Genomic DNA, 23,583 nt, shown 5'->3' on the forward strand with positions numbered 1-23,583 from the left:
AAAGGAGAATAAAGACCCTCCAGGAGATGGACAGACACAATGACTGCAACAAAGAGATTAATCGAGGGTCACTGTAAAGATGGCACAGGACTCGGCAAGGTCTCAAGCTGTGGTGCATACACAGGGGTTATGAGTCAGAGTCCACTCAGCAGGGTCTAAAAACAGTGTGACACTATTTTTCGTTTTTTAAGACTACCACATCATTCTCCAAAGCAGTTGTACCATTTTTGCCAAGTGCCAGCAATGGATGAGGGTTTCAATTTTCCCATATCCTTGTCAGTGCTTGTTATTCTTTTTTGGTGGTGCTGTTATTTGTCTGCTTTCATCTTAAGCATTTTATTAGAGTATAATGGAACCCCAATGTGGTTTGCTTTCTTCAACAACTTAAGAACAAAAAGGTAAATATTCAAATTATCAAATGGACAAAGAATTTGAATAGAGAACATTCAAATGGCCAGCAAACATATGAAAAGATCTACCATCAGAGAGATAATAAATCAAAACCACATCGGGATATCATTACACTACTAATAGGACAATTAAGATAAAGAGAGACAAAAAACCCAACAGTTGTTGTTGTTACATGCTGCTGAGTAAAATACAACCCCCAGCAAACATAGGAATAACAGATATGAATCCTTTCCTATCCTGCGCCATCCTCACATTTCCTGATACATTACAGCCCACTGCGACAGTCACCATGTCAATCCACCTGGTTGAGAGTCTTCCTCTCCTTCACTGACTCCCCACCTTTGCTGGCATCATTTCCCTCTCCAAGAAATAATAGCCCCTCCTAGCAACAGGCCCAAAGTATGTGACTCTAAGCTTTACTATCTTAGCCTCCAATGAGCATTCTGGCTGCACCCACTCCAAGACATATCTGTTTGTTCTTTTGGTCGTCCATGGGATGTTCAATGCTCGTCTCCAAAACACCACAGCTCAAAGGCATCAATTCTTCTGTCATCCTTATTAAATGTACAGCTCTCAGATACATAGCAAGTGACTGGAAAATCCATGGCTTGAATCAGATGCACCCTAGTCCTCAAACTGACATCGTTACTCCTCAATAATTTGGAGAGGTCCTTAACTGCAGACTTCCCAGTGCAATACATCTCCTGACATTATATATATAATTTCAGACTCTTGTCATAGACATGATTTCCAAAAATACTCTCCTAGTAGGTCAGATATTCTCCTAGTGGGCTGCTTCTCTTTTCACATTCTTGATAAAATGTTTTTATGAACAAAAGTCTTACATTTTTATGACACCTTATTTGTCTTTTGTTATTTGTGCTTTAGTTATTAGTTTAGATAATCCATTCTTGAAGTGCTGGGCCTGCCATCAATGCACCTGCATGTTCATTTATTGGTTTTGTTTCCACATTTAGGGCCTCACTCTACTCTAAATCTCTAAATCTGGGTCTGTTTGAATAGTACAAAACAAAGAATCGGATTCATCTTTCTGCACGTAGGAATCTCATTTCCCCAGCCCCACTTATTGAAGAGACTCTTCTCTCATCAAATTCACTGAACATCTTTGTTAAAATCAGTTGACGCCAGATGTCTGAGTTTATTCTTGGACTCTCAATTCTATTTCATTGATTTACACAGATACTATGTCTGTAGCAGGCTGTTCTGACCACTGAAGGTTTACAGTATGTTTAAAATCATCAAGTGTGAGTCCTACTTTGTTCTTCCCTCTCAACACCACTTTAGCTCTTCAGGGCCTTTTGCTCTATCATGTAATAATGAGGACTAGTTTTTCTATTTCTGTAAAGAAGGCTATGGAAATTTTGATCATAATTTTGTTTACTCTGGATTGTTTCTGAGTAGTATTGACATCTTAGTAATACTAAGTTTCCCAGTGCGTGTCCTTGGAACATTTTTACATTTATTTCAGTCTTCTTTAATCTTTCATAAGTTTTGTCGCATCACTTCTTTAAATCTCATGTTAAGATTTGTTACCTAGGTATTTTACTTGCTTACATGGTATTGTAAATGGATTCATTTCCTTCATTTCCCTTTCTGATTTCTCACTGATTAAGTATAACAAAAAGGGGGTGGGTGCCGTATAAATTATGACGCATGAATTTTGCCTTTGCAATGTAATAGTTGTATGAGCAATGAGAAGTTATTCAACTTCTCTACACAGATCAACATAACAACAACAACAACACACAGACCAACGGTAAATGAGGATAATATCTACACACTGTAAGGATAAAAACACAGGGGTAAGCTCTTTGCCATATGCATAGCATGCATTTCTGGCACTCAGTAAGCACTCAGGAAATTGCATTTCTTATTACTATAATCATGTTGGAAAGAGTTCTTTCTAAAATGCAGTATCTGTTTTCTTTCTTTAAAGCCTATCTGACTGACTCAAGGCCTCATTAGGATGATTAAGTTTGTGTTACAGCATGACATCATTGTTACCTTTGGTTCTACTGAAGCATGAGGTCTCTATGCCAAATGCCTTAGAACAGAGTATTTTTAATTCTTGAGTCCTTTTCATATTGTGTCCTATCTCCCTCACTGTTATGCAATCATCTGTAAAATACTGCTATCAGTATATCTCTTTAGAAGAATTTTCCTACTAATCCTTTTTTATTTGCTTTTTCTTATCTGCAAAATTTAGAAAAATAGTTAACAAGTATGTTAGTTCTAAGAACAAACTCGAGGTTAAACATTCTGGTGGGAACGGGCAGGAGTGTCCCTGGAGTACAAGACATAAGATCTAATTCCTGGACAGTGTTTCATTTTGGCTGAAATTTTTGTTGTTGCTGCTGTTGTTGTTAACTCTCTGGTTCTTGGCCATATTCTACATAGATAAAGTTTGTCAGGTAAATGAGGCATGACTGCAAAATACCAATTTAAATGAACAAAATTCTTATAGGGAAAGAAGCCAAGAAACCTATGTCTGCGGATAAGGAAGGGTGGGTGACACGTAACAAATGAGATGGCTGTAGTCAGTCAAATAGACAAATCCTACAGAAAAGAACAATCCTGAAGGAAATAGTAATGCAGGCTGTCAATTTTCCCATGACTTAAAATTAGACCTCATTAATCACATAATACATGGCATTTCTCACATTATATTTGGCTGAGAAGGGTGCAGGACATAAAGCAAAGCAGGAGCTATATTACCTAGACTTTTTCACCTGTTCTAAACACATTTACACTCTTACTCTGATAAGAGTTTTCCTTTCATTTTGTTCCTCAATTTATTTATCTGTAAAGAAGAGTCCAAGTCAGAAGGCAGAGTTAACGACAGCAGAGGTGATGCGTTTTGAAGATCGAGGATGACACTATGAGCCCAGAAATGCAGGCAGCCTCTGTAAGCTGGAGAAGCCAGAACCAGATTCTCCCTTTCAGTCTGTCTTTATAAGGAACATGGACTGGGCACCCATACTGGTGCTACCTTAAGCCAATGTTATGAGAATCTGTCACAATAGGAACTGGACACTAAATTGTCTGCTTAGAATTTAAGTCCAAGGTCCCTTTCACCAAAGAACTCTTGTGCAAAGTCTGAATCCTCTAGTCAATCTGTAGCAACTAAACAGAAGAAGATGGAGGGAAGCACATCTTTTAGGTACTTTCAGAGTTTGTGTTCTAAAACCATTTAACAGGATTCAAATAGGTGGTTAGTGGACATCTTTTATCTATGCAGAAAAATTAAGCATTACATAAGACTTCCTTATTTTACTAGGTTACAGTCAGAAATGTTAATATATTACAGATGCTAACTTAAATAAATACCCCAAGGTTTACTCAAGATGTTAAATACACCATAGGTAAAGGTTAAAGGCATGAATGAGCAAATATGATGGTAACTTTAGCTTTTAATTACTTCTCAGTTATTTTACCATCTGGACTTTGCTTGATTAATGCTAAAGAACTGCACAAAATAAAATTAAACGTAGGAGAGTGCTCCAAAAGTGGCCTGGCTCCTCAGAGAGCTGATGCACATATCCTGACAAGTCTTTTAGGAAAGTGTACACACCTGTTCCAGTTCCTGCTCTGCATACTGGCGTCGACTCAGCTCACACTCCGCTCCCTCTCTGAGCTCCCTCAGCCGACAGGCTTCCTCCTTTGCGTAATTGATTTCATCCATCATCTTGCGCTCTAGATTTTGTTTCTCTACAGCAACATTTCTGTTTTCTTCTTGTGCCTTTTCAAGCCTTACAGAACAATAAGAATGAACAGGTCTCACAAAGTTTCCACTTTTTTTTTTTTTTACAAAGGAAAAAAATATCAAGAAACTAGGTAGGTACCTGCTCTTACAGAATTCAGCAAGATCTTGCGATTAAAGATTTACCAATCTTAAACTCATAATATTAATAATAAGATAATAAAAAATATCAGAGAATCCCCTATCTAGCTATTTTGGTTACACAGGACTCAAAGCACAGGGATAACAGAGAAGCATTCTTCAGAGAGACAGTCTAATAAATATAGAAACATTCTTATAAAATATATTATTATATAAATCAAATGAAAATTTAACTATACAAATAATTCCACCTGTATTTGCTTCATTTTTACTGGTCTTTTTTCACCCATTTATTCCAAGTATTTATTGCAAAGCTGTGATTGTGATAATATATTGTTAAAATATGAAACAAAATGGACAAAATTTCTACCGAATGTACTAACCTAAATATCAATGGATAAGTACCTGCTTGTATTACGTTTTTATGAGTTGTATTTTCCCACATAAAATGTAAAGGTTTCAACTATTTTGACTCACCTCTCCTGTAAATCCATTAGACTTTGCTCTGCAGTTTGGAGACTCTCTAAATCTTTCATCATTTTTGCAACATGTTCTTTTGATGTCTTATTCTGTGTATAAGCAAACCAGCACCCTCCAACACCAATTACTATAGAAACTGTGAGGATAAAATCCTTCATCCAGTTATGAGGTGGGCCTACAAAGAGAATAACATATAGTTAATTAATCTTTGCCTGCAGTGGGATCAATGATCCTCAATTCAGAGACCCTTTTCATTTTAAGAATAGGTATCTTAAAAACAAACCACCACCTGAGAAGCTCTTCCTCCCATACACAAGCTCTAGCCTTTTAAAAATGTATTTCTTAAATCAATGTCTCTATCTGATATATTGCTGTTATGTGCCATCAAACTGACGACAACCCATAGCGATCCAATGCACAAGAGCTCTGAATCCTGCCCTATCCTGAACCAACCTCACTGTCTCTGACACACCTACCCCCGTTACCCCAGTTACTGTGTCAATCCATCTCATTCAGGGCACTGTCCCTTCACACTTCCAAGTCAGATGTTCTTCTACAAAGACTGATCCCTCCTGGCAAGATGCCCAAAGTATGTGAGCCGAACCCTCAAGATCCTTGCCTCCAAGGAGCAACTTGGTTTTACCCTCCAGGATAGATATGTTTGTTCTCTGTATGAGGCCTCTATATAGGAGGGCGGAGATGAAACTATTCGTATGTCCCATGTCTCTGCTAGTAGTGTAGGATAGAACAACAAATAATATATACTAGAAATCATTGAGGAACAACAGTATCTCCAATCATGAGGTTCTCTTTGTGTATGGAGCGAAAGGAATCCTAAAAAGTGCACCATTATCATTTCAACTCCTTGCCATCAGTTATGGCAGGCAGCTGCCAAACCACTTGAGTTTTCTACAACATGTACTATGAACTAATTATGCGTCTCTGGTTCCCAACAGTGAGTGAATTCCTCCCTAGTAGACCTTTGATTAATTTTTGGTTATGACAGCTAGAAGAGGAAAACGTAACCTGCACCTAGTGGACAGAGGCCCGACAGGTTGCTAAATACCCTAAAAGGCAGACAGAAGACAATGCTGTCGTCACCATGACCAACCCTAGGAACTGTCCAACCCAAAATGTAATCAGTGCTGAGGTGAAGCAACCCTGGGTTAAATGATCTTAATTAACATAACAAATGTTCTGGGAGGCTCTTTGCAGTGATCTTAGGCCTTCAGAAAAGTGTTCATTCCTTATGTTCCAGGCCTGCTGTTCACTGTTGGCACTGTTTCCAAGGTAGGGAGCCAGGGATGATGGGCTTCAGTGACACAAAAACGCAGAAATCTACGACTCAATTAATTTTCTTATCCCTGATTCTCAATATGTGCTAATTTCCAGGGGACACAAGGGGCTCAGTACAGCATTTTTTAAAAAAACACACAACAAAACCATCTCAAACTCACTGCCATTGAGGCAGAACTGACTCATAGGTCATCCTCTAGTATGTTTTCATAGGCTGTAAATCACCTCAGAGGAGCCTGGCAATCTCTCTTCCACAGAGCAGAGAGGATCTGAACCACCAACTTTTGGGTGGGCAATGCAATTTCCTCCCCACCAGGCCACCAGAGCTTCCTAATATAGCAGAAGCATGCTATTTTAATATTAAAAATTATATATATTTATTTTACAGTGAAGCTGTGCGTAAATGTACAGGCATCTGGAAGCAAGACATTCCACCTGAGAGATGAGATTCAAAGCTCTCCAGAGACAAGAAGTCCTAATGCTAAGAAGTCTAGGGTTATGTGGAGCATAGGGCAATAAACCGCCTGGTCCGTGCCAGAAACCTTGGTGCTCCACACTCCAAAGCACACACCCTTGCTCGCCTACAGCGGGAGGGATGCACCACAGAAAGCTAACGTCTCTAAAAGGGTTTAGTAGGGTTGTTTTTTTATTTCTGCCTCAAGCTGAGAGGTTCAGCCCAGGCTCTGGTTCAAATATGAGCCCTGTGCTCTTATCTCCCGCTGAAAAGAAAAATGATCAAAGAAGAATAACAAGAAAAGGATGAGAGAGTTTCAAGCTCCACAATGAACACCAAAAACTAGAAAATATTTCTGTAAAAACTTAAAAACAGCTCTGGTATTTGAGAATAGCAGTTTCTTATTAAACTAATGTTGGTGTTCCAACCGTCGATCTCATTCACTCAAGGAATAATTCTATGAGAAACACATAAGGTGATGCATCATTAACTTCTTTAACTGGTTTGTTTATTAAAATGTTTCCAACATTCTTTTAGGCCAGCTGGATTTTTCCCCCCCAAATGTCTTGACAACACAGTGAAAATATGAGAAAGTCAAAAGCTGAAGAAGACAGAAACTTGTCAGAGAAGGAAAACATAATTGTTTCCTATTAACACAAATGACAGAAAAGTGTCGAAGGCAGAAAGCGTGCAAGATCTGGGAACAACCAAACAGCCCCACCCAGTTCTAACTACCACAGATTTTTTTTTTTCTCTTATAAAGTGCTTTTTCCTCCCTCATATTAATAAAATATGAATATTCCTGGAGAAGTGGTGGGCAGAGACAAATTCTGGAATTCCAATGTGTACCAATCATTAAGGTGAGAAAAAGTAAATCTCCTCTAAAGGCAAAGCACCACACCGGACACATCAAAAGCACAGGGCGCTGAGGAGGCTGGGCGGGACCATCTCTGCAATGAGCAGCAAGTCGGTCATGTTCTGCTCCCTACCGTTTGCCATTTCCACCCACACTGCACAACCACCAGCTCTGACTAAGGGCAGCACCAGCTGTTTTCCCAGCTGCCTTCAGTCTGCACCAAACAGACACACCAGTAGAGCATGGCCTCCAGCTACCACTCCAGTACTCCTCTGTCATCAGGGTCACCTCCCAGAGGCTATCACAGATGCTCCCTGGAGATCAGGCAGAAGGAACATTCGTTTCCAAACTTAAAACTTTTTAATTATTGAATAAACGGGGCTTGATCAGAAAAAAAATTTTTTTGAAAGCGATTTTTCTAGTATTACTTCTATTCCTCTTTGGCTTCTGAAAAATAGATTTCCTTCTAAGCCATGTATTCTTCAAATACTTTTCCCCAAAGCATTTTGCAATATGAAATGAATAAAAAACAAAGCTTCTTTTCAGAGAGTTGGGAGAATTATTCCTGTCAAAGAAAATAAATTTAAGGTTTATTTTGCTTACACATAGAACAGCATTTTCGTACATGAGCTTCCTCACAACAATCTGAACAACAGGCAAATAACCTGCTCTACCTTCTGCTTCTGCCAAGAAAGTTTGTTACCGTCTCAAGTTTCAAGCGAGTCTTTACTTGCCACCTGTATGTTTTGAAAATCCTTTTCTTGGTGATAACGAAATCCGTTACGATCTACAGCTTTATCACTGCCTGCCATAAAAGTACTTGCGGCACTGTAACTTTTTTTATTTATTTATTTATTTCATATTGGTTTACTTGATCGTGCTAATGAGAAACCTCTACTGGGAACAAGAGGCAGTCATCAGAACAGAGCAAGGAAACACTGCATGGTTCAAAATTGGGAAAGGCATACACCAGGGATGTGTCCTATCTCCATACCTTTTCAACCTATATGCAGAACAGATTATCCGGGAGACTGGGCTCTATGAGGAGAAATGTGGGGTCAAGATTGGTGGAAGATCTATCAACAATCTGCGATATGCAGATGATACAACCCTGCTTGCTGAAACTGAGGAGCACCTGAAGCGCTTGCTGCAGAGAGTCAAGGACAGCAGCCTCCATATGGATTGAGGCTCAATGTCAAGAAGACAAAGATTCTCACCACTGGGCCAATTGGCAGTATCAGGATGGATGGTGAAGAGACTGAGACTGTTCACAGCTTTAGTTTGCTTGGCTCGACAGTCAACACTCTCGGCACCAGTAGCCAGGAAATAAAAAAAAAAAAACACAACGTATTGCAGTGGGAAAGTCTGCTGTTAGGGGCCTCTCCAAAGTACAGAAGAGCAATGGTGTCTCTCTGGAGACTAAGGTGCATCTGATACAGGCCATGGTCTTTGCTATCACTTGTTATGCATCAGAGAGTTGGGCAGTGACTAAGGAGGACAGAAGGAGAATTGATGCCTTTGAGCTGTGGTGCTGGAGAAGAGTATTGAGGGTACCATGGACTGTTAGGAAAACAAACAGATTCACCCTGGAAAGGGTCAAACCAGGCTGCTCCTTGGAGGCAAGGATTTTAAGGCTCCATCTAACATACTTTGGACATGCTGCAATGAGGGACAGGTCCTTGGAGAGGGACATCATGCTTGGTAGGGTGGAGGGACAGCACAGAAGTGGAAGGCCCCCTATGAGGTGGATTGATTCAGTGACTGAGGTAATCGGGATGGGTGTATCAGAGACAGTGCGACTAGCACAGGACAGAGCAGAGTTTGGGATGTTGTGCACAGGGTCGCTATGAGTCGTAAGCGACTCGATGGCACATAAAAAGAATTGGTTTGCTAACAAACTTTGAATAATTATGTCTCACACTATCCTTCACTCACATTGTGTTTCATACTGTCACTCCCATTCATTGTTTTATAGAATTAATCATCACTGAACTCTGCCCTCCCTTACCCTGTCTTTCCAGATCCCTCCTGTATCACTCCCCTTTAGCACTGTAACTTTAAAAGGAATTTTTGGGTGAACATTCAACTATGACAACATCAACAGTAAAATTACTATACTTTAAAAAAAACCTATGTCTTACATTGAGACAATTCATTCTGAATTATTAAATAATCCCATTCTCAGAATCATTTCAAATAAATTACTAGCTTTAAAAATTCCAAACCACATGTTTCAATGACAGAAGATTTCATTCTAAAAATGTTCCATTTTAAGATGTTAATACGTTTCTTTTACAACCAACAGCTGATTTTTCTTAGTGGCCTACGACCTTTCTTTAAATACATTAATGATCTGGTAATTCTTCATGCCATACTCTGAATAAGGTAGAATACTAACGTGTTAGGGGTCCAAACAAAACCACATCTAGTGCCTTGAGCTGAAGTTTTTGCCTGTGGCTCCGGTCGCTGATCTTCAACTGAGAAGTCATAAAGGATGGCTCGTGCACGGCTATCCTGTTCATTTAAGAAATGAACATACATTACAGAAAATATCTGTAGCACATTAGTCTAAATATTTTATCAACACACTTAATACTTTACACTAGTGATTTACTAGTGATTAATGTAAGAATTCCTCAGTGCCTGATTTAAAACTTTATTACATGTATCAAAAACTTTTACTGCGCAAACTTCACTGTACATTTGGAGCATTAAGACAATAGTGTTACTTTTTGCTTTTTGAAGGCTGCTTTCTTCCTTAGAATTTACAAATTTATCAATTGCAAAATATTTTATGTTCATTAATTACCTCTCTCATTTTACCAATCTTTCATAAAGAATGATAAAATTCTAAGTGACTCAGCATCAAAAACAGATTTGAAAAATACTTTTTAAGTTAGATGTCACTTTTTTCCAAAATTAAACAATGCTGACTCAGGCCAGGGTCACCAAAGGTAAATTTAGGGATTCATGTAATAAGAAGTAAAGAATCATTTCACTAGCAATGAGGAAAGCATATAGGACAGGGCAAAAGGCACATGTTAAAATCAGTGAACAAAGTCAGCATGGACAGCAAATTCAAATCATCCAGTACTCAGGAATCTTAAGTATGATGTCATATAACACAAAGTCTAATAATGATATAATTGTTAATAACAATTATACAAAAAACAAGCATGTACTATGTGCCCGGCCCTGCGCAAGAACTCAATGATAATATGCCCACATCATAGTTGAGAAAATGAAGGTTTTCAGAGGACAAGTAACTGTGCTACGGTTACATAATTAGTATGCAGCAAGACAGAAATGCAAACCCAATGTGTGAAAGCCTGAAGCACCACATTTTGTCTGGGGAGGTATCAGCACCTCTGAGCGGGAAGAAGTAACAGGAGTTCTGCTGAGGCTTCTCCAACTCTTCAGCAGGTAAGTAAGAACTCTGACTTCCTTTTAGAAAATGCCTTCCTTCATCTTCTCCAGACACTCTGTGTCCTTTAACTGACACCCAACCACATGAAGGCAGAAACTATGGCTGTCCAGCGAATCCCCAAAGCCTAGCATGGTGCGTAGCAAAAGTAAATGCTTGATACAGGTTTGCATAATAGATGAACAGTCACATGAAGGCATTAGCAGCCACACCATCAACAGACTCAAGTCAAGAGACAGAGTCATGAGGTGTAGCAAAAAGGAAACTACAGAAGAGTTTTAAGCCAGGTGCATCATGAGCCCAGAGGTGAAGTGGATTCTACCTGAATGAGGTATCAGGGAGGGCCACACACGTCTGAAAGGAATGAGGAGGCAGGTGTCAGATGAAGGGAGCCTGACTATTATTAGCTCTGGTAGTAAGATTGGGGGGGGGGGGTGTTGGAGACAGTGCTATTGGCACAGGACAGAGCAGGGTTTAGGACTGTTGTACATGGGGTCACTATGAGTTGCAAGCGACTCGACGGCACATAACAACAGTAAGATTAGAGTGCAGAAAACGCAGGGAAAGGCTCAAGATAAACTCACTACCTACCATCAAGTCAGTTTCAACTGAGAGTGACCCTATAGGAGCGGGTCTCAAAAACCCAAACTCATTGCTGTTTGGTTAGAACGAACTCACAGCTGACCTTCCATCTTTCTTCTATGGAGGTGGATCTGAACCGCCAGACTACCCTACAGACTAGGGCCCAGATTTCTCCATAGGAGAAAGAAGCACTGCCTTATAAGGGTTTTAAAGCTCTCAATCTTTAAGGAAACAAATGACTACATCTCATTCCACAGAGCAGCTGGTGACTTAGAATTACTGACCTTTTGGTTAAGCAGCTAAATACTTCACCAATGCACTAACAGGGCTCTTTATAGGTAAGGTAAGCATTATAGAAACCTAGCAATCTGGCTACCTATAATAATGTAACAACGATTTACACTGTAGAAAGGAAACTAACAACAGATTGACTACAGTCAACTGTCTAGAACCTGTAATATCATTTCTTACCCACTGCAATATGCAGCTCTTACTTTTGCAGTTGCCTTACAAAAAAACTAGATAATGGGTTAAGTTAACTCTAATCACTGCTACCTTTAAAGAAGCCTGAGGAAAGGGTTTCCTGTTTGCACCTCTCCCACACTCAAAAGTCTTCAGTGTGTTGACTTAAGAGCTGACCTTCTATGTACTTTTTTCTATAGAAATATGTTTACTATTTTTAAAATTATTCATTTATGATGTTGTTTAAACAATTCTGCCCGATATGACATCTCTCTTGGCTTTTACTTAATTAAACAATGTCTATAATTTTTCTTTTTTAAGACACAGGACAGGCTGTCTTATATAACAAGAATATTTTCATTTTCTTGTTTTATAAAGAAATTTCCCAAAGAAGTAATATATATTAAAAAAATTACTGAGTATCTCTCAAGTATAATTAATCCTGTAATGCTCGGAGCTATTTTAAGTTAGAAATTTCTTTTCTCTCTCTGCTAGCTGATGTGGTTCTGAGTAGAACGGGGTACCACAGGATTGCCATAGCTGCTGTCTTTCACATACCAGGCTTCTCTTCTGAGGAGCCTCTGGGTAGATTCAAACCATCAGCCTTTCAGTTAGTGGCAGAGTCTTAATTATTTGTGTTACTCAACAATTCCTTATGTATTTAATTCCTCTCTTCTCTCTGGAATTGAGCTGCATCATGAACATGAAACATTCATTAAGAGCAACACTAGTTGAAGTGACTCTTAAATATCCCCAAATTCAAATACGTTTATATTAAAAGTAAAAATACTGATATGGAAGTTTAGAAAATTCTATAGGAAACAAAAATGTTCAACTTGCTCCAAAATACATTATCTCCCAACAAAACCTACTTATTTCATTAAATAGTCTATGAAAGTAGGTTGATTTGAGATACAATATGCACATTTTACCACTTATAATAATGATAAAGTACTTTATTAGAATTTTTTTTTTAAATTCAGGACACCATTCAAGGAGAAATGGAACATCAGAAACAAAGGGAAAGTTGATTGACTCACTATAAATGTTAACATTTAAATCTTTAAAGTTATGAGGTCAATTAACGGCTATTTAGAAAATATAAAAACAGAAAATTCATTAAAAATGTCTAAGAGTTGAAGAGAAAAGCTTCATCTGGTTGGTCACAAAAGTCACTATGAGGCATAGTCAACTCAATAGCACTAAAACCACAAAGGATGAACTCTGGTACCAATTTCTGGACTTTGTATCAAATCTGCCTGGGTGCAAATGCTGCCTCAGACAAAATAGTTAACTTCTGTACCTTTTGCAACTGGTAAATCTGGATTAGCAATATATTCTTTATTTTAACCAACAGTCTTAAATGAGATAATATAAAGTATCTCACTGAAAAATATACTTTCAAATATATGCTATTTATTACTTATTTAAGGCATCATCATGGCACAGTGGTTAAAATGCCAGCTGCTAACCAAAAGGTTGGTGGTTCAAACCTATTAGCCACTGAGTGGGAGAAAGACGGGATAAGATCTCTCTTCATAATGTTTTGTTCCTTGGAATTCCTATAAGGAAGTTCTATTCTATCTAAAAGGGCTGCAGCGCGATACTAGGGGATAATTTTTTTTTATTAAACTTTATTTTTTAGCTGAGGTATAGCTTATGGCCACTATTTTAAAAGTATTATTGTTATTAAAAGAATATTCATAAAGGCAGATCTGTGCACTAATTCATTCAATTACGTCTCTTCATGAAGTTAAGCCAGAATTAAGTGACTAGGTTTTGTTATATTTACCAAGTGGTTAGAGGTGGTCCTGTGACATTATCTAAGTAAAGATCTACCTAATTTATCTAGTAAAATAATAGAAAATTACCTAGCCCACTCTCAAAATTACTTAAAAATGACACAAGAGAAATGGAATGATTATTTAGGTAAGAAAAATGTATTAAAATATGAAATTTCATACCTTGAAAAACTAAAGAATGTATGTATTTCTAAGTTTCTCTTAAGCCTTTAGTCATCAACGTAAACTTGAAAATCACCACTGACAAGACACTTCAAAAATATAATAATCTACTAGTAAATAAGCTGTTTGGTTAATAAATTAATGACTTACCTGGGAAGTGTTGTTCCTTTGACATTATTATCTCTAAAATTCTTCTCATACTGGGGTAGTTCCACAAACTCTATCAACCACTGAAGGGTGTCCTCAAGTGTCCAATTATGAACTGCAGGAGATAAAAAAGGAAAGTGTATTTAAAACACACATGCTTTGCATTTTTTTTTAAAAAATTACATATAATTACTGTATCTTCAGGGGAAGAAAAGATGTTAAATTTTCAATTCCATCCAGTCAAAACTTATACCTAGCATCTATGAGGAGATAAACATCCTGCCCTTAAATGTTTATAATCTCCAAAAGGGAAGACAAAGAAAAAAGGAATGAAATATTAATATGGTTAATTCTAAAATAAACACTTATACAAGGTTTTCAGAGGATAAAAGAATCCATTCTTTTCTTGGGTGGAGAAGATTTATCCTATTTTATTCATTCTCTCATTCACTTATCCATATAATAGTGTTTAGTGCCAGGCTCCCTTGTAAGTACTAGCAATACAGCAATGAACAAGATAGATAAAGTCCTTGCCTTTAGGGAATGCCAGTTGTTTCAGAGGCAAAAAGGAGTAGTTTACAAGAGAAAGAAAAAGAGGGAAATTTCAGATGTTATCAACTGTTAAGCAAAGAATTATGAATGTCAAGAGATGCATTTCGGAAGAACTGACATTTGAACTAAGACTAAAAAATGAAAGGAACCAATATTATGAAGATTTGGGAGAAAAATATTCCAAAAGCTAGAATGCTTTTAAGGTTTTAAGATAGGAATTAAGCCATGTATGAAAGACATAGGAAGACTATCTACGGGCAACTGATATTCAACTAGGAAATAAAACCTACCAAGTGAGGAAATGACCACCTCTTCAACAAATGGTGCTGGCAAAACTGGACTGCTACCTGCAGAAAGCTGAAACAGGATCCACATCTTGCACCATATACAAAAATCGCCTCAAGGTGGACAAGAACCTTGGGAGTAAAGCCCAAAACCGTAAAGTTCGTAAGAGATAAACTGGGATCACGCTTAGAAGGCCTAGTCTACGGATTAAAGAGACTGCCAAATTCAGCCAGAAATGTACAATCTGAAGAGGATAAAACTGATGAATGGAGCCATCTAAAGATTAAATAGTTCTTCAAAAACTTTTTCAAAAAGGGTGAAAAGAATATCTACTGACTGGGAACAAACAATAGGCAATACCATTTCAGACAAGAGTCTCATAACGAAAGCTTATAGAATACTCCTGGGCCTCCACAAGAAAGAGACTGATAATCCATTTACAAAATGGGCAGAACGCATGCGAAGAATTTTCACAGAGGAAGATATTCAAATAGCCAACAGACATATAAAGAAATGCTCCAAATCACTGGCAATAAGAGAGATGCAAAGCAAAACCACAATGAGATACCATATCACTCCAGTAGCAGTGGCAAAGTTTAACAGCAAAGCAAGTAATAATAAATGTTGGAGAGGATGTGGGAGATAGAACTCTTTTATATTGTTGGTAGGATTGTACAACCACTCTGGAAAGCAGTTTGGAGCTTCCTCAAAAAGCTGAACATTGAAATTCCATATGACCCAGCTATTCCGTTGCTTGGAATATACCTCAGGAAAATGAGAACTGAGGCTCAAATGGAAACTTGTACACCAATGTTCATATCAGCATTATTCACCATCGCAAGAACATGGAAACAGCCCAGAAGTCCAACCACAAATGAATGGATTGAGAAATTATGGTATATTCACACAATGGAATACTACACAGCATACAAGAGCAATGATTTTGTAAATTATTACCTAACTTGGGAGGGACTAGAGAGCATTATGCTGAGTGAGCTAACTCACTCCCACAAGGACAAATGCTGTATAAAACCATTATTGTAGAATGAGTATGAGGATCCAAGGTGGGGGGAAGGGAAATAGAGGGGTAAGGATGGGGGAGGGTAGATGTTAATCATAAGGCTGCACAATTGGATGAGTGAGTGGGGTGAAGAAAATGAAAATGATCTTTTATGAAAAACAATGCAAATAAATAAGACTAAAATAAAAAAAACCCACCTAAAAACTTAGTATCACGATATCTAAATTAAGAATAGTCTAAACAAAGTCATTCCTGAGAGAAGGGGGAAAAAAACCTCTAAAAAAGTTTCCCAATATTAGAATAGTTGAACTTTGGGATAGTTTTGTAATCAATCACTGGGAATAAATTCAGTGATTTTGTAGTTGTTGTTGTTGTTAGGTGCTGTCGTGTCACAGATGACTCACAGCGACCCTATGAAAGAAAGGCCTGAGCACTGTTTAAATAGAGTTTCCAGAGGCAAGCCATTTTGGAAGTGGATGCCACTCCTGCTTCCAGGCTTGTTTTAATCGGGAAGCTCCTACAAACACAGTCCACCATGGTAACTATTATCACATTTGGCACATCAGTGTCACAGCAACCACGAGTTACCTCTGTACAGCAACGCACAGACCAGTGCTATACCACCTTGGACTTGGTAGAATATCTGAATAGTTGAACTTTGGAATAGTTTTGTAATCAATTAACTGTGAATAAAATCAGTGATTTTATTGTAAAAAAAAAAAGACATAGGAAAAGAGTAGTCTGACAACAGTCAAAATGTGAAGAATTTTTAAGAACACTGGATATTTTTCTAATTTCCATAGAAGAACAGGATGAAATAATCTATGTTCTTAAAGGATCAATCTTTTACGTGGCAAGTAAGGAGACTTAGTAGTTCAATGGTTAAGCTAACCAAAAGGTTGGTGGTTCAGGAAATAGATTACAGCTAAAAAACTATCCAGGGCAGTTCTATTTTATAACCAGAGGTTGTTGTAAGTGAAAATCAGGTCAAATGCAGACAACAACAGTAAAATGTGGTGAATGGACTGTAGTGGCTAAGAATAGACAACTCAAAGAGACCAATAAGAAGAGTGGTCCTTACCACATCAATACTGAATATCTATTTGATGAGGTCAAGATTATTTATTGGACATTGGAATGTAAAAGAAAAACAAGTGGAACTATAATGGTTATTTTTACTTTAACGTAAGTAAACATCCTCATGAATGTACATTTCCTAGATACCTACTCAAAAGAAAAGCTGTGTATAATTTCCTTTTGCTAATGAAGCAAAAAGAGTTAACATGTCTTAAAAGTTTTTCTTCTAGTTCTACAATCTAATGTTGAGTTTTCACTTTTACTGAAATTCACTTTCTAAAAAAAAAAAGAAGAAGAAGAAGAGGAGTCCTCACAGGCCTTCCCAGAGGCTACTGGCTCAGATGGAAGAGAATCCAGTGACAGTGAGCTCGCTCACTCACTGCCTCTGAGTCAGAACTGACTCAGAGCTGACCTTCCAGTGGGTCTGCAGAGGCTTTAAAACTACACAAGGGGAGACTGCTCCTCTTTCTCCCACAGAACCACTGGCAGATTCAACCAACAGGAAGATGACACCTTTGGATTAGCAGTGCAACACCTACAGACTCTCCCAGAGCTCCTTGACAAGTGGACATATTCAGGATGGATTCTGGGCTTAATGCTTCAAGATGTGCTGATTAAATGGATGAGGTTAACAGTTTAAAAAAGAGAAATGGTAATGAGGGTGGTTCGCTTAAATGAGAAAGGACTGAGAGGAAAGGAGGTATAGACAACAGAGATGACAAGCTCTGTCTTCAGATATGTTGTTGTTGTTGTTATGTGCCCTCCAGTTGCTGCGACTCACAGTGACCCTATGTACAATAGCCCTAAACTCTGCTCTATCCTGTATCAATCGCACTGTCTTCGATGCAGCTATCCCCATTACCCCAGTCACTGAATCAATCCTCCTCATTGAGGGCCTTCCTCTCCTGCATTGTCCGTCCACCCTACCAAGAATAATGTCCCTCTTCAAGGACTGGTCCTTCCTTACAACATGTCCAAAGTATGTTAGACGGTCTCAGAATCCTTGCCTCCAAGAAGGTGCCCGGTTTAACCCTCTCCAAGATGAATCTGTTTGTTTTTGTGGCAGTCTATCTCCACCACCACAGATCAAAGGCATCAATTCTTCTATCCTCCTTAGTCATTGTCCAACTCTCTGATGCGTAACAAGTGATTACAAAGACCATGGCCTGTATCAGATGCACCTTAGTCTCCAGAGAGACACCATTGCTCTTCAGAACTTTGGAGAGGTCCCTAACAGCCGACTTTCCCATTGCAATAGGTTTTTTAATTTCCTGGCTACTGGTGCCAAGAGTGTTCACTGTGGAGCCAAGCAAACTAAAGCTGTAAACAATCTCAATTTCTTCACCATCCATCCTGATGCTGCCAATTGGTCCAGTGGTGAGAATCTTTGTCTTCTTGACATTGAGCCTCAACCCACATTGGAAGCTGTAGTCCTTGACTCTCTGCAGCAAGCACTTCAGGTCTTCTCAGTTTCAGCAAGCAGGGTTGTGTCATCTGCATGACAGATTGTTGATAGATCTTCCACCAATCCTGACACCACATTTCTCCTCATAGAGCCCCGCCTCCCAGATAATCTGCTGTGCATACAGGTTGAAAAGGTATGGAGACATGACACATCCCTGGTGTACACCCTTCCCAATTCTGAACCATGCAGTGTTTCCTTGCTCTGGTCTGATGACTGCTTCTTAGTCCAAGTATAGGTTTCGCATTAAGCACGACCAAGTGTTCTGGTATTCCCATTCTTCTCAGAGTCAGCCATAGTTTATTATGATCCACACAGTCAAATGCCTTTGCATAGTCAATGAAACACAGATAGACAATCCTCTGGTATTCCCTGCTTTCAGCTAAAATCCATCTAACATTAGCTACAATATCCCTAATACCACCACCCCTTCTAAACTCAGCCTGGACTTCCAGCAATTCTCTGTTGATGTGCTGTTCCAGTTGTTTTTGGATAATCATCAGTAGAATCTTGCTTGCATGTAAAATCAAAGATATTGTTCTATAGTTCCCATACTCTATTGGGTCACCTTTCTTTGGAAAGGGAACAAATATAGATCTTTTCTAGTCAGCTGACCAAGTAGTTGTCCTCCAGGTTTCTTGGCACAACTTGGTGAGCACGTCCAGGGCAGCATCTGTTAGCTGAAATATGTCAATTGGTATACCATCTATTCCTGGGGCCTTATTTTTTGCTATTTCCTTCAAAGCAGCCTGAACTTCTTCCTTCATCACCATAGGCTCTTGCTCCTATGTTGTTTCATTAAATTCTTCTGTGTCTGCCAATTCTTTTCGGTTCAGTGACTCTGTATACTCTTTCAGTCTTCTTTTTATACTTCCTGGATCATTCAGTATTCTACCTATAGCATCCTTAAGTATTGCAACTCGAGGTTTGAATTTGTTCTTCAGTTCCTTGAGCTTAAGAAATGCTGAGAGAGTCCAGCCCTTTTGATTTTCTGACTCCAATTCCTTGCACATTTCATTGTAATATTTTACTTTGCCATCCCACATAACAAGACATGTTACACTTGAGATAAGATATATATTAGACACATTCTTTAGTTACTCCCGAGAAGATTTGATTAGTTCAAATGTACTGTTGCTACTCACAATCATAGTCCCATAACTTCTCAGTTCTTTATTAAAAAATGAGAGTAATCATCCCTTTCAAACTTCATTTTATCATTAGCCCAATGCAAGAATCTAAAGCTTGGGAGCATGAGGCCAGAGCTAGAAATATAATTTTAAGGGCCATTAGCATATCATGGTCTTTAGATTGGATGAGATAACACAAAAGAGATAAACTAACACAAGATCATCTATGCGATCAGCAGCCTGGAGTTGATATAATCTTTGCTTGGTGAAGGCAAACAAGAATGAAAGCACTCACTGATAAAAATCAAGACTTCAGTAAGGTTACTCCATTACAGAAAGAACAAAATCACGCTTACAGTTGGACCAAAAAAGAAAACCATGATAAATGGAGAAAATAGTGACATTGTCAAGGATTTCCTTCTACTTTAATCCACAATTACTGCCCATGGAAGCAGCAATCAAAAGTATCAAACTATATGCTGCACTGGGAAATCTGCTGCCACAGATCTCTTGAACATGTGACAAAGCAAATATATCACTTTGAAGACTAAGGTGCACCTGACCCAACTCACTGTCAATTGCCTCATACGTACATCAAAGCTGGACAATGACTAAGTAAGACTGAAGAAGTGATGTCATTGGAATTGGCAAAGAATACTGACTAAACTGTGGACTGTGAAGAATTAACCAATCTATCTTGGAGGAAGTACAACCACAACAGTCCTTAGAACAGAAATAAGGATGGTGAGACACCATCTCATGTACTTTGGAAACTTACTAGAAGGATTCAGTCTCTAGAGAAAGACATTATGGCTGGTCAGGTAACAAAGGGTCAGTATAAAAAAAGGGACACTCCTTCAACAAGATGGCCTGGCAAAGAGGCAGTCACAAAGGATCCAAACATAGCACAGATTGGGAGGACGATGCAGGACCCAGTAGGTTTCATTCTGCTATACCCAGGGTCAAAATGGGTCAGAACTAACTCAATGGTACCCAGCAATGTAACAAGGATCTAAGAGACTGAGCTCCAACCAAAAAGATGATACTTAACAGCTCCTTTGCTAGGTATTTATTCTGAAGTAACTATTCTGTATTAATAGCATCAAGATGGTAAGCAGCAGCAGCAGAACTGAGACAAAAAGACCCAAATACCTGACACTGTTTCCCTAAGAGCCATAGATAAATAAATAACAGCACAGATAAGAGCTGAACTCGGAGGGTAACTGAGCTGTCTCTGTGCAAAAGTATCAAGGATAATGATGTATTACCCACAGGAGAGGATACAAGTGTGCTTAGAAATGAAGTTTCAGATTATGGGCCTTTGAAGATTTGGGAAAACAAAATGATTCTAGACCACAGAACCGGTCAGAGGAGAGTGAAGAAAACATGTGAACAATACAAGCAGATCTGGGCCTCCATCAGTGTATAAATTAATCTGAGAAAAGAGCTTTCTGATAAACTACATACAATTATGAATTCACATTTGCAGGCAAAGCCAGTTCTTGGCAATCTGCCTTTTTCATTAAGTGCTCTTTAAAGAAAAAGCTTAAGTAAATCCTAAGCAAACTACTGGCTAACAAATAACTTCATTTATAAACTACATATGGTAATTTATCATTTTACACAGAGACAAAGATTTGTCTATTTGTTCCTATGTTCTCTCCTTCGTGTGTTCCTGTCACAAGCCTGGACATGTGCCTGAGACTGTTTCTATGTGGCCAAATAACTCGGGCTATCAGCCAACAGTTCAGGCCTTTGGTGCCTTCCATCGAATTTAATACATTCAGGGTAGTCTTTCTCATCTTATGTTTCCTCCTATTCAAGCTGAGCTGCATTGAGAATTGCCCTGCCCTTACTGCCAAGAAGCCCACAGTGCAGCTGCACCTCACACACCCACACAAAAACTCCAACCAAGAAAACATTCTATGACTGTTCAGCAAAAGTCTCTGATTGAAAATGCTGCAGCGCAACAAAATAGTCTTGCAATGATCTTTGCAATTACTTGCTATCTATCAGAAAGCTCAACAATGACTAAGAATGACAGAAGAATAATTTTGAGTTGTGGTGCTGGAGAAGAGTCTTGAACATACCATGCACCATAAAAAAACCAAACCCAAATAGGTCAGTCTTGGAGAGCGTGAAACCCAGTTTCTCCTTGGGATTGCAGCGCAGCTTCCTGCCACTAAGTCACGAGAGCTCAAATTTCTCCTTGGAGGCTTAGGATTTTGAAGTTCCGTCTCACATACTTCGGGCATGTGACCAGGAGAGAGACCGGTGCTTGGAGAAGGACATCATGCTCTGAAGAAAGAAGGGAAAGTGCAGGAAAGGGAGACCCCAAATGAGATGGACTGATACAGAAACTGGGGCAATGAGGGTCTGTGTGTCAGAATGAGTGAGGCTGGCTGAGGACAAGGCTGGCAGGATTCAGAGCTGCTGTCTGTACACAGGGTCTCTATGGATCTCAGGCAACTCGGCTACACATAATAACAACAGCAGAGGAAGAAGGGAGGATCACATGAAAACAGACATTTAAACTTCACAAATGCCAGCACTACACTGGGATGGTTGTTTTAGTTGCCACACGGTCAGCTTCAACTCATCACCACCTTATGTATACATGAGGCCATACCCAGTCAATAGAACATTGTGTGAACAATGAAAAGGGAAGAATAAGTGTCTTTGACTTATGGTGTTAAAAAAAATACAGAAAAAGACAAAAACACCCATTTTTTTGGCTCATGTACTTTTAACTTGTTAGTTAAATTTGTGCCTTCTAAGCTGCAACACTTCCATGATACATCTTCAAGGATATGAATATGTACGGCTAAGCACAACTGATAACAGTGCATCTAAATTCCAAAATCAATCTCCATAATAGTCTGTGTTTCCTATTACCAAAGGGGCCCTTTAGAGTAGTGAGAGAAGATCTTCACCCTGAAACCTACAGCGTCCCTTGTCAGCAGGAAGTAGCTAAGAGAATATGCCGTCCCCTTTTCCTTATGAATCAGGGTGAAGGCTCTCTCAGGGAGGAGTGATAGGGAATGGCAAAGGCCATACTGACAAAGGAGATTAATCAGAACTGGCTTTGACAAGCACTGTGGCAACTGGACAATTAAAACAGACTTTCAACGGCGGGGGGAAGGAAGAATGAACTGGGGAGGAGAAAATAGTGCAATAATGAATGAATGAAAACCCAAAATCTCTGTAAATGTTCATTAAAATTAATAAAATTCAATTTAAAAAAAAGAAACAAGAACTGGTGAGACACTGTCTCAGGGTTTCTAGGCATGTCATTCAGAGGGGCCTGTCCCTAGTAAAAGACATCATGCTTGGGAAGGGATAGGATCGGAGAAAAAGGGATCCTCAAGGAGATGGACTGACTTTGGCTGCAGCTAATGGGCTTCAGTGCATCAGGGACTGGAAGGATGACACGCAATCAGAATGTGTTCTGCTATGCACAGTCACCACCAGTTGGAGCTGACTTGAAGGAATTTACTAACAACAACAATCCTAGATCATTTTTTTTCACAAAACTTTACCCAAGAATATGTAGCTTACTTTGGGGAATAGCATGCTTCTCCTTGGGCTGTCTTCCGCCTTTGGTGACACATCACAAATACTTCCTTTTTGCTCTGTATCTGACAGGTATGTATTTTTCTTGCTCCAAATAATGGCTGTTTCTTGGCTCTGCTCCTTTAGTTTTCTCTTCGCTCCTGAGGCTGTTCCATTAATGTGAGAGCCTTTCCTCGATCCTCCCCTTTATTAACTAAGTCTTCTCTTTACCTATTTCTGCATATTTTATTTCTAAACCAAAAATTTCATTTCTCAAGGGAACTTTCCCTGACATTTTTATACATCACTGAGAATCACCTTGTACTTTCTGTACAGACTAATAATTATTTACTAAAGTATTGTTTGTTCAGGAATCATCCTATGCATGCCATCAGGTGAAATCCAGGTATATAACCTGCGTTTATGCCTCTTAAAAAATGTATTTGCTATGAATAAGTCATTGATTGTGCAGACCACCAACTACTCATATGCAAATTCAAGCTAAAGCTGAGGAAAATGAAACCAAATCCAAGGCAACCAAAATATGACTTTGAGTCTATCCCACC

The 23,583-nt window shown here is 38.8% G+C and overlaps 1 protein-coding gene across 2 annotated transcripts in view; it reads right to left on the reverse strand.

Annotated features, from left to right (window-relative positions):
• The window catches only part of STIM2 (stromal interaction molecule 2), a 133,038-nt gene that overhangs the window by 25,419 nt on the left and 84,036 nt on the right, over positions 1 to 23,583 (reverse strand). For both annotated transcript variants that reach the window (XM_006899259.1, XM_006899260.1), the window contains exons 3-6: positions 13,942 to 14,053; positions 9,758 to 9,873; positions 4,751 to 4,928; positions 4,004 to 4,181 (exon numbers count right to left, since the gene is read on the reverse strand). In XM_006899259.1, the coding sequence (XP_006899321.1) occupies positions 4,004 to 4,181; positions 4,751 to 4,928; positions 9,758 to 9,873; positions 13,942 to 14,053 (584 nt within the window). The remainder of the gene's footprint in view (positions 1 to 4,003; positions 4,182 to 4,750; positions 4,929 to 9,757; positions 9,874 to 13,941; positions 14,054 to 23,583) is intronic.

This window comes from Elephantulus edwardii, unplaced genomic scaffold (genome assembly GCF_000299155.1).
Source record: "Elephantulus edwardii isolate Elephantulus edwardi_28Jun2011 unplaced genomic scaffold, EleEdw1.0 scaffold00250, whole genome shotgun sequence".
Taxonomy (NCBI): domain Eukaryota; kingdom Metazoa; phylum Chordata; class Mammalia; order Macroscelidea; family Macroscelididae; genus Elephantulus; species Elephantulus edwardii.